The sequence below is a fragment of the Rattus norvegicus genome, chromosome 2, assembly GCF_036323735.1.
Source record: "Rattus norvegicus strain BN/NHsdMcwi chromosome 2, GRCr8, whole genome shotgun sequence".
In the NCBI taxonomy this organism is placed as follows: domain Eukaryota; kingdom Metazoa; phylum Chordata; class Mammalia; order Rodentia; family Muridae; genus Rattus; species Rattus norvegicus.
Genome location: NC_086020.1, coordinates 140,487,081 through 140,504,634, shown reverse-complemented (window position 1 = coordinate 140,504,634; position 17,554 = coordinate 140,487,081). Strand labels below are relative to the sequence as shown.

Genomic DNA, 17,554 nt, shown 5'->3' with positions numbered 1-17,554 from the left:
CCAGCAGAAATTACTCCCTGGTGAGTGTAATTAAGAAGTACACCAATTCATTTCAAGTCTCTCAGTGCTCATAATTGGAGTATGTCACCAAACACTGGATCTTTTCCAGAGGAAAAAAATATGTAGCCTGCGACAAATTTGCAAAACAACAATATGTCAATAATACACATATCTCAGGATCTTAGTAATTTGATAATAGTTTTTAATAGTTTTATACCGGAACCTCTTGCTTGGTCTTCATTTTACATTATATTTATCAAACCTAGTAGATTATTACTGTTTGCATACCTTGCTCCAATGACCTCAGCATTTGTATTGATGTGTTTTACAGTATTTGGGGATAAATATGTATCTGTACATCTGTAATTCTGTTATGCCAGAACACAAAATTATTTCGATAATTGCCAAATATTGCCTAAAAACTTATACTTTATTTGAGGAGGATAAAAGGTCCAGTTAAAAGTATAATTGTTCCCAGCATGTATGAAAAGTGACATTCCAACTGATAGTATCTGCATCTAAAAGATGTGCTGCCTAATGAAATCACACAGAGAGAGCCAAACTCGAATGGGGTTTAACACAGCTCTCAACACATCCTTTATAGACTTTTATGGACGGAACTGTATGTGTTCATGCTATCAAAGCCTCATTTTTATTCTGCAGCAGACCAGGAACTCTAAGATAGCCCAGATTGTTCTTTAAAAATGATCAAGTTCGAATCAAAGAGAACAGTTTTCCCTTAATACCCTTCGCCAAAGTAGAATTCTAAAATGCACAAATAGAAAGGGGATTCTTGGCCAGCAGCCTCATGCGAGAGACATCTTCCAGAAGCACATGGCCTGGGAAATTTCAGAGTCTTGGCAGACCGCAAACCTTTACTACTTTCTATTAATAATCAGGGTCCAAGTGCCTGTAAGGAGCCAGGACCTACTTGTGAGATGAGGATTTAGCTCAGAAGTTGAACATTTTTCAACAAACACTCTCATAATAACAGGTACCTTCTCCAGACACCAGATTTCTGCAGTTTGGGAAGTGTCTGAAGAGACAATGAAGAACTCTCTAGAAGGCCAAACCGATGAGTCTCTTTAGTAATACATGAAAAATTCATTAAATGCCAATTTTGTCCTATAGACTTTTGGACAACTGTGGTGATCTACCTGGAAGACTTAACACCTGACCTATGGCCACTTAAGCAAAACTATGAGAGAGCATACAATATAGTGTGTTGGTAGTAAAACATGTAAATGCTTTTGGGCTAAAATAACTGGCACAAAGGTGTATAAGGGTAGCTTGTTGGGTCTTCAGTTTTCTCTAGAAGCTCTGGTCATGAAGCATTGGCCCCAGGGTATCAGTGTTCGAAGGTCAGTCTTTTGGGGACCTGGTTTTCTCCACATGAATGCATTATTTTAGTTTTGGATGCCTGGATTTGTGCCTACAAGGAAATGACAAAAATTCTTGCAAGTAGGGCCCAGTTGGAGGAAGAATACTGGAGAAACCATCTCTTGACGGGTCCTTTCTCTTTGCTTCTTTGCCCTTGTGTGTTGGTGAGCATTCTCTCTGTCTTATCTTCCCCACGGTGCTGCTCTGCTCACCACAGGCCCCATGACAGAAAGCCAAACAGCCACAGGCTGTAATCTCTGAACCTCGAGAATCTACCTTTACTCCCCTAAGCTAATTACTCTTCAAGGCTATGACATAGTGACGGAACTCAACCACTAAGAAAGCAAGAACCTCAGATTGCACCCATTAATCCAGACTCTTCCTTTCTCCATTGGGGTGATGGAAGCCTCTTAGTGGTGGAACATTGGGGTTAAACAGTTAAGTGTCTTTAGGTGCTACTATAACTTTATGCCCCAGTCTAGGTTTTCTCAAGTTTCCAAGTGTCAATGTAAACTTGATCCTACCAGCGAAGTTTAGCAATGTAAGAAGATAGTCCACAACTGTATATGAAGCACAACGAAGCTGGAAAAGCAATCAGCAGAGAAGTACAGTTGTTTCAGAGCTTTAGTTTATCAACGTTTTGATTCAGGGAAGAAGGAGTGAGTGAGGTTGAGATTTGAGAATGAATCACCAGATACAGCATCTCAGAACTGGAAGAGATACTCAGCCACGGTGTTCAACCTACTAACTGTGAAGACCTTGATAAAAGTTCTTCAGAGAAACCAAGGCAATGGGGTGTCCATATCACAATGTGGATATGTGATTCCTCATATGTTGTCATTTTTAGACACAGAAAACTGTCTATTACAAAACAGGCAGAATTTGCTAGAAGCGGAATGGACAAACCTTCCATAATTCCAGTTTGAAAGATGGATTTTGGAGCCACGGTAGCATCTGCAGCGTCTTTGTCATTAATCTGCCATTACTCTTGATGCAAGAAAGGAAAGGGGCCAATGTCTGGGAAACAGGATCAAGCAGGCTATTCCAACATAGGGAAGGTCAGTGTCAAAGCAAAAGATCCAGACAGACGAAAGGATGCCTTGCTTCTTCCCACTGAAAGTTGCTCCATTGCTGTGGAGGTAAACACGCAGAGAGAAAGCAAGACACACTGCCCTGAACTTCTATTTTTTCATAGCAATCAAGTGTTGCCACACTTCTACCATTGGTAATTAAGTTGCAGTCCTGCTAAGGGAAGAGTTGAGCTTCTTTCTAGCAGACATTTATGCTTCTTTAAGTATGAATTTGCAAGAAGCCCTGAGAGTGTGTTAACAGACAATATCAAAATTAGATGGTGGCGTTTGCTCTTATGGGAAGATGGAGCAACACACAATGTGCAAGAAGGATAAATCGAAAAATAATCCAACAAAGTATAGTTTGACAGTTCAGAATATTGAAATGAAATGAAAAATCGAAGGAGAATCACACACACACACACACACACACACACACACACACACACACACTCTCAGGGTGTTTACAACTAGGCAAAATAAACCAAAACAACACACTCGCACCCACCTGCTTCTCTCCGCTGGGCTTTTTGTGGTTCAGCAGTAGCTCCACGGCTCCAACCACCTCTTTCCTGATGGCGTGAAGTAGCGCATCGCCAACATAGACATTGAAACTCAACAACAGTTCAATCAGCTCCAGGTTCTCATTTTCAATGGCAATGAGAAGAGCAGTCCTCCCAAGGGGGTCAATGCAGTTAATGTTGATTTTAAAATAAATCTCGGCTTCCTCCAGAGATTTCTTGACGCTTGCATAGTCCCCCTTTTCCACGGCATTCAAGTAGGCTTTCTCTGATGGTGAGAGTTCAGATTCTGCCCTGACGATCCTCAGTGGGATGCGGTCTCGGTAGGGGGCGTTGACATTTCGTTTGTAATAGAACTGAGCCATGCTTCAGGCCATGCTAGTCCATCATCTCTAGAAGCACACACAGAGAGGGCAAAGTGTGAGCACCAGCATGCCTACTAAATTAGGCATCGCACATGCTAGCAAACGCACAATCATCATTGACAACCATAGTGTCTGTATTGATGAGTAAAAGATGCTTTTCCTTAGGTGGCAAAAGTAAATATCTACTCAGCTGCTTAGAAAACAGAAGTTAATATTTCTTTTTTAAAATATTTATTATATGCATGTATGTGTGCACCTGGGACAGTTTGTGTACACCACACATGCGCAGGTACTCACAGAGATCAGAAGAGAGCATTGGATTCACTGGAACTGGAGTTACGCACTGTTCTGAGGTACCAAGTGGGTGCTGGGAACTAAACTCAGGCTCTTTGCAAGAGCGGTCAATGCTCTTAGCCACTGAGCCATCTATCTCTCCAGACCCAACAACATCTAATCTAAGAGTAGAAAATTATCTTAAAATTTTAAAGTAACATTTAGCTGAGACTTCAGCTGGAGACTTTGAGAAATTATTTGCAAAATACATATTTATACACATGTACAAATATATTTGTATATATAAATGCATTCATACACATATGTGTGTATACACACACACACATGTGGAAAGCATGTTAAAAACTAGAAGTCATGCCTTTACAGTCCCATCAGGAATGTTCAAATACACCATTCACTGTAAGTTTTGCTGATTATGAAGCTGATGCTACAGTTGTAGAGTCCTGTCATGCTAGAAAAAATATCTTCTCATTTGTATATAGTCTGTCCTTAATATTAACAAGTATTCACATTAAAATTAGTGTCAATTAATGGAACTACTGTCAATGAAATAACAAATTGAGTTTAATGAATATAACTTTAGTTTTTCTGTTTGTAAGTGAGCTCAATGAGGGAGAAATACTGTATACTAATGGTATTAATTATCATGAGAATATACAACTCAACCTAGAAAAAATAAAACAGAAACAATGTTCTATGAAAATATATTTCCCACTTCTTCCAACTCTATGAGATGACCATCCTACAATGTAGGGAAGGTTTCCTTGGAAAATTTATTTTAATTTGGAAGTCACGGTAAAGATTAGCTGAAGCTGAAAAAATAAATTTAAAATAATCCCACATGAAATAAGTCACTGCAAGCAGTAAAGTTTCAGCAAAAATATTAGTGTGGTAAAGTCTCAGGAAAACTAATATTTCACATAAAAATTCTGTACTGAGATTTCCTGCAGCTCATGCCTGTTATTTCAACGGTTCTCTGAAAACATGTGAGTCAATGTCTATAGATTAAATCAAAATAAATAGGTCATATAAACCACTTAAATATTTCTGTTAATTGGTATTTGTAAGCCTAATGGACGTATGCATAAATTAGCGTGATATGTATAGTGCTTTAACTGTAGATTAAACAGACTTTGCACTAACAAATATGACCATATTTTAAAAGATTTATATTTTAGTTTTTAATTTTATGTATATGTGCATGTCTCTATGTGGTTATGCTCACAAGAGTATATATGCCTACAGAGTCAAAAGAGGACATTGGATCCCTTGGAACTAGAGTTATGGGTGTTTGTGTCACACACATGGGCCCTGGGAACTGAATTCAGGTCCTCTGGAAGAGTAGGAAGCGATTGTAGCTGCTGAGCCATCTCTCCACTCCCAAATACAACCATGTTCTCCAGCTTCTAGTTTGAGAAACTGAATTGTTCATCTATAGCTTCTTTCTATTGGTGAGTTCAATGATCATATAATTAAGTTTCAACCTTTTGCCTCCAGATTATTCATCATGAATTCTCCAATGTCTAGGTAAATGAGTTAATAATTAAGACCATTATTTCACAACCTGTCACTGTTCAGTATGTCATCATTGAAATTTTCTTCGGGTATATTCATAGACTAGTTAGACTTGATTATGTCACATCTATTAATATTAGTCCCACAAATTAGTTAGGTAAAGTCTGAGTATAATTTAAGTATTCTGAGGATGATTTGACTCATTCTGGAATAAGATATGCTACGTAATGGCAAGGATGCTTCAATATTCTTTGAGTATAATGAAAACATTGACAAATCAAAGTTCTTATGACACTATCTTTTAAGGATCTGACCTTGAATCCTTATTTAAGGACTATTACTACAAGTTACTATCAGTAACTATGAGCATGAGTTAATATGAAAATCATTATCTTTAAAGGGGGAGGTGAGCCATGCGTGCAGGGCTTGAAGTTAGCATCCGAAACACCTGGGATCGATGCCACAGACCTCACATGCTAATTCCGCATGGACCACAGCATACATGTTTCCTACTGGTGACACCCAGAAATTCTGCTCTATTTACAGTATATAAATTTCTGTTATCTCATTTTGTCCTTATATACAATATTTAGGAAAATATACATTTTCTTTATGTTCTAGAGTTTAATGTTTCTTACCAAATCATTCATATATATTTTTATTTCTGAGAAAGTAAACACAGGTAAAACTAAGATATCCATAAATTACACACATATATTATATAAAGATTTTATAGAAATAATAATTCATCCAGATTTGGAATTAGTAAAAAAAATAGAAAATAATTTCATACCATTTCTTTTTCTTAATAATACTAACAATGCCAACAAGTAAAGAATTAGGTTCTACATTTAATTCTCATTTACAAAATATAAATGAGATGACAAATGGAAAGGGAATTAGGTGTTAGTGAACTGGGAAGAGACAGAGGAAGGAAAATTTGTCTTGATTAAAATTTATTTCTTTGGATCCAGTTAACACCCATAAACAGAATGCATTCAGGTGCATTTTAAAGTGATCCTATCCTGAATGATACTGTATTTCAGAGCTAGAGTGAGTGCTGGATTCCTAAGAAAATCTATTTGCATATCCATAGAAGGAGGAAATCAACCCAGATCGAAGAATGAGTGAGAAGATGAGACTCAAACTGAGGGCTTAGAAAGGTCTTTCCTCTTTCAAGCTCTTGGGTTTAAAAGAAAGAGATAAAATACATGAAAAAATGCTGGGCATGCTTGAAATACAATTAAACTTTGTATAGACTTGATAAAGTTCAAATACTGCAAGTGGGACTCTGACACGCTGAAACACACGCAGAAGTGGAGCACAGTTCTGTTGCTAAAGCCTTAAAGAACAAGGGGATTGCGTAAGTTTGCAGCCCAGAAGTGTGGCCTTGTTGTTACTTGAGATGCAGTGTGTGGAGATGGGAGCAGTGGAAGAAGCAGATAAGGCTGATGGGGCTCCTAGGCAGACACACTTATCAGCAACTGCAGACCTGCCACTCAACGATGGGAAGTTGCTCAAAGAACAGAGCATTGAGAGCAGCAAATACCTTAACCAAAAACGTTGAATAAAAGCCCGGTACAGAATCGCATCTCCAACGTGAGGTTTTTGGAGCAAAAGAAAATTCTCTCCACCAAGAGTACAGAAATTCGAGTCCCCCAATCCTCCCAACCCCTCTCTCTCTCCCTCCCTCCTTCCCTCCTTCCCTCTCTCCCTTTCTTTCTGATTCTTTTTAAATGAAACAATTCAGTACATCAGGTTTCAAAGAATTAGCAGATGAAGACTAGTAGTTAAAAACCTAAATCTTGCAATATGATTTTTGACATTCATTTTTCTTAAGTTTGTTGGGAGAGTTAAGAAGAAAACAGAGTTGTGGTTGGACATCAACCTTTATAGTCATAGGTAAGCAGCAGCTTCTAGCTATTTATGGTTCTGAATTCATATTCCCTGAAGGATCTGCTTTGCTCTACAGTAGAATTATCAGTGAATGTGAGTTTCAAATAAGACTAAGGAAATGAATAGATCTCTTCATTTTCAGTAAGTTCCGCGAACGGTACCATGAACATTCACCGTTGACATGCATGTTTACATATGCGATCCCGTGTTTCAGGGAGAAAGCCAGCCCCTCGAGTCCGCAGGCATGGGACGCTACCTCACATACTTGGGAATTTGTTATGAAATAGCAGCAGCAATAAAAAAAATACACTTTACTAACTAAAATATTATGACATCTGGGGATTTTAAAGAGAGAAATAAAGATTATACTTATTTTCAAACTTGAAGACTCTTAGGGTTTAATAGGGACCAAACCTGAAGCCAAAAATTGAATGCAATTTTATTCCATGCGTGGAAGAATACAGTGGGGAAGTTATAGTTACTTAGCTGCCTTTTCACCTCAGCAGTCCTAGGAATACATCCCTAATTGGAAATAGATGTAGCAAAGGCTAGAATCCACCCTGAGAGTCAAAGCATATCCATCAGCTTCCTTTTCCCTCAAGCTGCAAAGAGTTTGTCTACTGTCTTGCTCCAGTTATAAATCCCACTGTTTCCATCCATTTTTGTTTTCCTAAATCCTTACCGTCATCTCACTCTGCTGCACTGGCTTCTAGCGCAAGCTTCTCTAATGCTTCTCCTTCCTCCTCATCAACATGACCTCTTCCACTGGGCCCTCCTTTGTATAATGTTTGAATGTTGACATGGCCACCACTATTCTTCCCTCTCTTGATACCCTTATTCTTGTCCCATATTATTCATTTCAAAATTCCCATTAGATGCAACTTATACTATAAAATACACCATAAAATCAACATAGATAGATGATACTGTCCACTAATTTCAGGATCTGTGTCGTGCAGTGGGTAGCAAGTAGTCAACTATGTATAACCATCTGCTTATAAATTCCTTCCAGTAGTGCTTCCTCTCTGTAACATCAGCTTACTTCATTAGTTTATCTCTTTGCCTCCTACTTTTTAGATAGACGTTGCTAATAATGCCACTGATACCCAGGATACCATGGGCATGTCCTGTCTATAAAATGCCTGCCTGGTTACATCACTGTGCCACTGATAATCCCTGGACAGTCAAGTTCATTAGCAGAAAACTCTTCATTTATTAAGGTCTCCCCCTCGAACCAGTTTTGAAAATTGCCCATAGCAAACCCTGTTGTTGCACTGATAGGAATGCCACATTACGTGGCTACCCTGGCCCATGCTTCTTTTCCCTACATGACTACCATTCTTCCCTTTGAGCCCACTGCAACTCCTGCCAAGTTAGCAAACATTAACCCGAATACCTCAACCTCTGAGAATTCTCCTTCTTTGTCTCTTACAGCAGGGCAATATGCCCCTTTCTCTGAATATGTGCTGCACAAACTGTGGATTCCTGAGATTTAGGATTGTCTAAAATGGGTATACAGATCACCACCCGTAGCCCTGCATCAGGGCCCTGCATTTGTTGAATCAAAGAATGGCCCTGTAGGTCTTTAAAGCTATACCTCTGCCATTTTAATAGTGAAATGCAATTAAGTGGTCAAATGCCTTTAACCATTGGCTTAGTACTGTCAGTCAGCAACTAGGAAGCAGTCTGCACAATGTACTTCCTTTTCAATTGTTCCTCTCTGCATGGTTTCTCCTCGAGCTCTTGTTAGGTGCATTCAGAAGCATAATCGTGATACATAAGTGCAGATGTATGTAATTCCTAACTCTGGAAGATGCCTCTTATCTCCATGGCCTAAACATATAACTGTGTAGGGAATATGATTTTTCGCCACTTGTTGGTCCTTGGAGAGGAATATGGGGACAGAAAGAGAAAGATAAAATACTATAGGAAGCAATGTGAATATTGTATTGAAAAGTAGAATTAATGCAGCAAATAACAGAAAACTAGGATGTGTGAGTTCATCTCTAAAAAAGAAAAATACAAGAGGAGGAAAACTTTGAGAATAATAAATTGTTAAGGAAGGATTAATTGTACCCTGGAGAGAGAAGACTCGAGCAAAGCAGTGATTGGGTTTCAGAAGTTTGGAAGTCTTATCTTCAGCTAAGAGATGGACGTTAACAGGGAGTGAGATTAGAGATCAAGTGACAGTGCGTACAGAAGGGGATGCAGAAAGGAGAGCTGAAGTAATGGAGACCAACACTTTCATAGTTATTACAGAAGTTAGCCCTGTCCAGACAAGACCTCAGCAGGCCAGAATCTATACACGGTCCTTACAGACAGCTTCCTGTAGATGGAGCAGTTAAAAGGGGAGCCGGGTCTCTGTGAGATCTACAGCAACCTGCTTGATGAGGAACAGACATGTTCATACTAATTAGCTCTTTGTTCAGAGAAACACTGCCCAGGAAATGAAGACTATAAAATAATAAATAATATCAGCGTTTCATTCCTCATGCAAATAAATTCTTGCATATCTGTGTATCTGAGATAGAATTGTCCTTACCCACACAAACAGCTTCCCTGCTAAATAACTATTGGCTTTCATTTTTTTCAACATTTTCCCCTTGTTAAATTCTCAACCCTAAATCATTACGCCACAAAACTTCGCAAAAATTCGCTTGTCCTTGGTCAATTTTTGGTTTTGTTTGCTTATTTTTAATCAATTTGACATAAATTGGAGTTAACTGAGAAGAACAAACACAGTTGAGAAAAATACCTCAATAAAACTAGCCTGTAGGCAAGATTGTAGGGCATTTTCTTGATTAATGATCGATGTGAGAGAGCTCAGGGATGGTACCAGCCCTGGGAAGGTGGCCCTCAGTTGTTTAAGAAAGCAGATTGAGGGTTGGGGATTTAGCTCAGTGGTTGAGCGCTTGCCTAGGAAGCGCAAGGCCCTGGGTTCGGTCCCCAGCTCTGAAAAAAAAGAACCAAAAAAAAAAAAAAAAGAAAGAAAGAAAGCAGATTAAGCAAGCCCTGAAGAGCACACAGTGTTCTTCCACAGTCTCTGCTTCTGTGCCTGCCACCAGGTTCCTGCTTTGGCTTCCCTCAATCAACCATGACCCATAATACAAAATAAACCAAATAAATCCTTTCTTCTTCATGTTGCTTTAGACCAGTGTTTTCTCACAATAATATAAACCCTAACTAAAGGCATTTCCCCCATATTTTCAAAGTTCTACCTTACACAGTCAGCACCCAGACAAGAACTGTTGTACATACTTTGTTCTGACAACTGCCTTGGTTATTATAAATTTTCAAGTCACACTCTTCCTTACTTCCCTGAGTTCTAATTAGGAGTTTCGTTTTATTTGGAGATTAGATGTCAGTGTTCTGTGGAATCCCAAGCATGAAATGACTGAACATTCAGCTTGATATTCGAACTCTTAACAGCAACTTTTGGAAGCAAAGCTATAATTTGATTTTCTATAAAAATGAAGAGGAAAAAGCTGGTTCTTTTAAAATACAATTTTCCATTTTATTAAAATGTGGGAAGATAAAATTATTCTCATGCATATGGAGATTGGTCAACTCTTCTCTTGAAGACCACAGAATGGAGCTCATTTCAAGGGAAGGGTGGATGAGGAAGGTAGGATATTTTCCTATCATTTAAACAGTCAGGACATTTTTTGTGTAATTTAATGACAGATACTATCATAATGGTAAGAAAATAATGTCTGCTGTGAGATAGCATCTTCTATATATGTCAGGGAAGATGCGTCTACAAAATCACAGTAGTTTGGTCAACTCCACAAGACCTGCACGATGACAATAGCATTCAACATGCCAACATGGATTGGAGAACATCTCACAAGGCCCCACCTCTAGATACAGAGCTCCAGACAAACCATGGCTTCTGAGGCAGGGAATCAGTCTCTCTGGGATGAGTGCCTAAAAGGTTATCCAGCCCCAAGTGCTGAGCCCTCAATGCACACAAACAACTCTAAATGGGCTTAGTGGGCTCTCTCTCTCTCTCTCTCTCTCTCTCTCTCTCTCTCTTTCTCTCTCTCTCTGTAACTAGAAGATGGTCATCAATTTGGAAGTGGGAGGGCACAGAAGGGGGGGCATGTAAATGATATCCATGTAGTACTCATGTGTGAAATTCTCAAGAAAATAAAAATTAAATAAAAAACACTGTTCAATAAATACTTGCTGAAAGGGTGAAATATATATTGACTATCTATATCTAAAGATTTGTACTTTAGACAGTGACAGTCTGCAGTGAACCAGAGCAAACTTACATTCCTAGGGTTTATGACTCTTGGGAGGAGCTCACAGAAAGGCTAAGCACAGACATTATAAACTTTGGCATGCGTTTTAGTGGAAACAAATGGTGAGATGACATAGAAAACTATGGTAGAAAGACAGCATCAGAGAGCTGTGATAGGTGAGGCAGGTGGGGGTAGCCTGTGTGAAGAAGGCATAGCAGGCATAAGCCATGTAAACAGACCATAGACAACCATTACACTGAAGGGCATGCTAGCAAGGAAACTGAGGCAGAAGGAAGATAGGAAGTTCTAAGATATGGCCAGGGTACAGATGAGAATGAAACTAGACAGTGGTCTGAGGCTCAGGGGGATGATAGAACTTATTCCAAGCCTCATGAGAAGCTCAGTCTTCAGATGGAGGAAGGATATGGTCCAAAGTCTGATTCTGAAGATCACTCGCATCACTGATTGGTCAAGAATTGTGCAGAATGGAGGCGTATCCACCATGCCCCTACTGTGTGCTGCTATGGGTCTCAGGAATGTGGAAACATGTGCCCCTAAGTGCAGAATGCAAAGCTCACAGACCTCAGTACGACAGTCATAGGAATGTGAAAGCCTGCGTCTGCTTTATGAGTTTATTGGTGTTTTGTCAGTGCTCTCACTATGAATATTTATGAATTTTTATGGCTTCAACTTTTTTCCCTATCTCCAAGTTTTCATAATTTTGAAGAATACAAAAAATTTCAGGAATTTATCTATATAGTTTTAAAAAACAAAACATATAATTACTTACATTTCATAAAAATTTTAGTGTTCTAGAAAGTGATTCATAGCCTCGTAAGTGGCCACCTGCTAGCTGCTAGTGATTTTTTTTCTTAAAGACCTCCTTACTTATAGTTACAAAGCACAGAAAACTTTAGGAAAACATTCTGAGTGCAGGCAGTAGCACATTCTGTAAGTACAAGATCATCAAACAAACATAAAATAACCTCTCCCAGGAATAACATGTGATGACACAATATATCCAAAGTGAATCACTTCACTCAGATCTGTAGACAAGAGCTGACCCCCCTCCCTCCCTTCCTCTCTCCCTCTCTCCCTCTCCCTCCTCCCTCCCTGCCTCCCTCCCTTCCTCTGTCGTGTGTGTGTGTGTGTGTGTGTGTGTGTGTGTGTGTGTGTGTGTGTGTTTTCATGGCTATAACTCCTGATGACTCTTTTGTTCAAAATAGAAAAAAAATCTTTATAGCAAGAGAAAAGTAACCTAAAATGCTTGAATTTGGAGGCACACATGCACGATTTGTATGAATATATATTTCTAAAAAAACTGCAACACTTGTGCCAGTTCGGATACTCTTTGAGAGGTGAGGTGAAGATGCCATGCAGCTTAACTCTCACAGGCAGCAGCAGTGGTGTGCAACTAAGTAAAAGTCCGACACAAGGAGAGGAAAGCATCAGTCCAACAATGGAAACCCAAAAATGATGTTGGAGTCACTGGTTAGCAGCTCCACATAAATTGTGTTCTAAGTCAGCTTGAAGCTAAATGCTAGAAGAAACCAAGCAATAGGCTAGGCAAAGGGCAGTCTCTCCTATTGATATGGGAGGGCGTTCTACAGAACAACAGAAATGTCTCCTATTGATATGGAAGGGCATTCTTGAGAAACTCATGACAGGCATACATGCCACTAAAAAATTCTTAATTTTATATTATAGTTGAACATGTAAAGTTAAATTTTAAAAATAAGGAATGATTCAAAGTGCATTTGACAGACAATTCTAATCAATAGAAAAGAAAAATTACCAAGACTCAAATAGCAAACTTAACAACTCCCTCCAAGAAAAGGTAATGCAAATAGCAAATATCATTTCAAAAGTCTTTCGGCTTCACTGATCTCCCACATCTGAGATGTTTATCAATAAGATAAAATGCACTGCACTAGAAGTATGCTCAGATTATAGACAAAAGAACACCAAGTGCCAGAAAGAATATAGAAGCCACACTCCTCTTGTAAGCTGCTGGCAGGACTTGATACTGAAAAGGAATTAGAAATATGTGTATTGGTCTTTTGAAAGGTTCACGTTGTTTACCAAGAGTACTTCTCTTCTACAAACCTGCTTTAGAGTTACATTTTACAAGGCAAGCAGTAGATGCACTAAAATAAATAGGAATGTTATTCACTGTTGGAAAAAAACAGAGACTCAAAAGTACTAAATCACCAGCTAGTCAAACCATGTAGTGAATACACATTTAATGAAATGTCTTCAACTAGGGTCTGGAGAGACACTCGGTTGTTAAAGAATGTGTACTGTTCTTGCAGAGGACCCAGGTTAAATTCTGAGCACCCAGATCTGATGGTTCATAACTGCCAGTCCTCAAGAGAACGGATGCTCTTTGACAAAGGCACCTGTATGTGTGTGCGTATACCTGAAGACACATGCCCATGCAAGCAGTTAAACATAAATAAATATTGGAAAAATACCTTCAGATATTAAAATAATGTAGTATATATTTACTGTCACTGGAAAACAGCTCTACCATGTTAAATTGTAATTGTGGATCAAATTTTAAACACATCAATGACAACAGAAAACCCCATGTTAAGAAGGCTGTACCTGTGGTTGAATAAGGGAAAAGCTAGGAGAAACTGAGGAGGAGGGTGACCCCATAGGAAAACCATCAGTCTGGACCCCTGGGATCTCTCAGACACTGAGCCACCAACCAGGCAGCATACACCAGTTGCTATGAGGTCGCCAATGCATATACAGCAGAGGATTGCCAGGTCTTAACTCAGTCGAAGAAGATGCACCTAACTCTGGAGAGATTGGAGGCCCAGAGAGTGGGGAGGTCTGGTGAGGTGGGGGCTGGGGACATCCTCTTGGAGATGGGGAAGAGGGGATATGGGAGGTGAAACAGTCGGAGGGTGAACCAGGAGAGGGATAAAGTCTGGATTATAAAAAATGATTAAAGAATAAATTTTTTAAAAGAAGGTTGAAACTACATTAATAATTAAAAATGATAACTCATCTGTGGGTAGTAAGTGATATTGGTTTTCATATTTAAATATTATAATAAGAATACAATAAATTTCAGTGAAAACAAACACTGTTTAGCCCACCAAAGTCTGCTCGTTAAACGAAACTCTCATCTTTGCTTCATATTTAGTAGCAAGCTTGGGTTGAGATGAGATTTTGACTTGTTTTTCATGATATTAAAAGCTACAAACCAGACAAATCCATCACAATTGTACAACCTTTCCAACAAAACAGAGTGATGCAGCAAAAGATGAGAAAAGGAGAAACAGCTCGCTTAAAAGGAAAGCCCATCAGAATTACAGCTGGCTATCCTACCGAAACATATAACACATTAAGGAAAGCATAACACATTAACAAAAAATTAGAAATGACTGAATGATATTTACCAAACTATGAAATACCATAACTGTCTATCCACACTATGATACTCAGCAAAACTATCTATTAAAATTGAAGTAGAAATAATTTTTTCCAAGTTATCAACAGCAATGGAAACCACAGAGAGTGCAAAAACTCATGGAGGCTAAACAACACCCCACCGAGTGGACAAAAGAAGCAATCAAGGAGGAGATTAAACACTCCTAGAATTGAGTAAAAATAGAAACTCAGCATACGCAAGTCAATGTGGCACAACGAAGGCATTCTGAACAAGAACGCTTACAGCCATAAGTGCCTACACTGGAAATTAGGAGAGACTGAAAGGCATAATCAGAATCAGTGCTGGAACCAATGGATCAGAAATAAAAAAATTTCAAGAATTTATGAACTAAATACTAGGTTCTTTGAAAAGATGATTGACAAACTTTTACCCAAATTAGTCAAAAGAAAGAAAGAACACTCTAATAAAATTAGAATTGAAAAAGTAGAGATGACCACAGATAACAATGAAATTCGGAACATTTTAAGAATACATTTTTAAAACTTCTATTTGGCTAACCTGGGAAATCTTACAGAAACTAATTTCTAAATGCCTAAATTACACAGAAGGTACTCCTAGATAAATTAATATTTTAAACAGATCAAAAACCAGCAATATGATTGAAGTTGTACTAAATGTTACTCAGCCTGAAAAAGCCCAGGACCAGATGTATTCACTGCAGAATTATACCAAAGCGTCAAAGAATTCGCACTATTTAAGTTATTCTAAAAAATTAAAAAGGCTTTCAGTTATTTTTATGAAGCCAACATTACTCTGACTCTCGATCCAGAGAAAGACTCAACAGAAAAAAAGAAATTACATATTACATTACACATTACATTCATCATGGCCAAATTGTCTTCATTCTAGAGATCTGGGGTAGTTCAGCATAAATAAATCAGTAAATGTTATCCACCTCATAAACTGGCTCGATGACACAAATTACATGATGATATCATTACATGTAAAAAGGAAAATAATCCTTGGACAAAAAACCCTGGAGAGGCAAAGGATGAGGAATGTAATCCAACGTAGTAAAGCTGTAGCTACATTGCCACATGTGACAAGCCTACAGCCAACAAAGGGCCAGAGGAAGAAAATTTCAAAGGCTTCCTACTAAGACTGGGAAGAAGTCAAGGGTGTCCAGTCCTACTCAACGTAACCTCTTAAAGTCTTAGCCAAGTCAAAAACAGGAAATGGAAATCGGAAAAGAAGTCAAAGTATTTATAGATGATGTCATTCTACATGTAAGAGACACTAAAGACTCCACCAAAAAAACAAAAACAAAAACAAACAAAAAAAACCCCACTTCTCTTAAAGCCAAAAAATAATTTCAGCAAAGTCTCCATACAAAATAATATATCCAAAGAATAATTGTCTTATGTGTCAACAATAAACAGACTGAAAAAGAAACCAGAGGAAACAATTCCATTTACCATAGCCCCTTCCAATGTGGAAGAATGAAACTGAGGAAGACCACAGATACCACTTCCATGCTTGTGGATCAGCGGAATCAATAACGTGAAACAGTAAAAAAGAGTCAATACAATCCCAATCAAGATACCAGAACCTTTCTTCATAGGCATAGAAAAAAAATCCAAAAATAAAGATGAAACACAGAAGTCCAAAGCAGTAAACTTAATTTGAAAAAAAGGAACACCGTAAACACTATCACTATACTTAAATTACTATTCTACCACAGAGCAACAGTAATTAACACAGCATGTAGATTAAATGGAGCATACAGAACCCAGATATATTTCATTCAATCGCATCTCTCTGATCTTTGACCGAGGTACCCAAAAGACACGTTGGATAAAAGGTAGTATCTTCCACAAATGGTGCAGGGAAACCTGGATTTCAACATGCAGAAAATTAAAGCAGAGTTTTATCTCCCACCATACAACAAACTTGACTCCAGGTGGATTTAGGACACCAGCATAAGGCCTGAAACACTGAAACTTCTAGAGAGAAAATTAGGGAGAAAATTTCAATCTGTAAGCACGGGTGAGTGCTCGATGAATGAGACTTTGGTGCTCACGAAAGAAGATCAACAATTCACAAACAAGAACTCGGGAAATAAAACAACTTCTGTACAGTGAAGGACACCATCAATGGAATGAAATGCAGGCTGTGGAAGGCAGCCATACATCTGACAAAGGATGTACGTCGAGAAGCATACAGGGGCGCGCGCACACACACACACACACACACACACACACACACACACACACACACACACAGAGAGAGAGAGAGAGAGAGAGAGAGAGATCAAAAACGCATACAAATGCCCACACCCGCGGATCCCGGCCCGCAGCAGCTCTCTGCTCCCAGACCCGGTGAGAGAGAGACCCAACCGCCTGGTCAGGTGGGCACTCCTGAGGCTGCAGAGCGGAAGAGACCACCAACACTGCTCACCCCTGCCCACATCCCTGGCCCAAGAGGAAACTGTATAAGGCCTCTGGGCTCCCGTGGGGGAGGGCCCAGGAGCGGCAGGACTTCTGCGCCTGAGACACCGCCGGAACCTGAAAGAAACAGACCGGATAAACAGTTCTCTGCACCCAAATCACGTGGGAGGGAGAGCTAAACCTTCAGAGAGGCAGACAAGCCTGGGAAACCAGAAGAGACTGCTCCCTGCACACACATCTCGGACGCCAGAGGAAAAAGCCAAAGACCATCTGGAACCCTGGTGCACTGAAGCTCCCGGAAGGGGCGGCACAGGTCTTCCTGGTTGCTGCCGCTGCAGAGAGCCCCTGGGCAGCACCCCACGAGCGAACCTGAGCCTCGGGACCACAGGTAAGACCAAATTTTCTGCTGCAAG

The 17,554-nt window shown here is 39.3% G+C and overlaps 1 protein-coding gene across 5 annotated transcripts in view; it reads right to left on the bottom strand.

Moving 5' to 3' along the window:
• Trpc4 (transient receptor potential cation channel, subfamily C, member 4) overlaps positions 1–17,554 on the bottom strand; it is a 171,716-nt gene that overhangs the window by 124,922 nt on the left and 29,240 nt on the right. For 3 of the 5 annotated variants that reach the window (XM_039103271.2, XM_017591143.3, XM_006232356.5), the window contains exon 2: positions 2,959–3,363. In XM_039103271.2, coding sequence (XP_038959199.1) covers positions 2,959–3,336 — 378 coding nt within the window. In that variant the 5' untranslated portion in view covers positions 3,337–3,363. Of the gene's footprint in view, positions 1–2,958; positions 3,364–17,554 lie in introns of those variants that run through there. The other 2 variants (NM_080396.1, NM_001083115.1) reach the window with 1 other exon arrangement.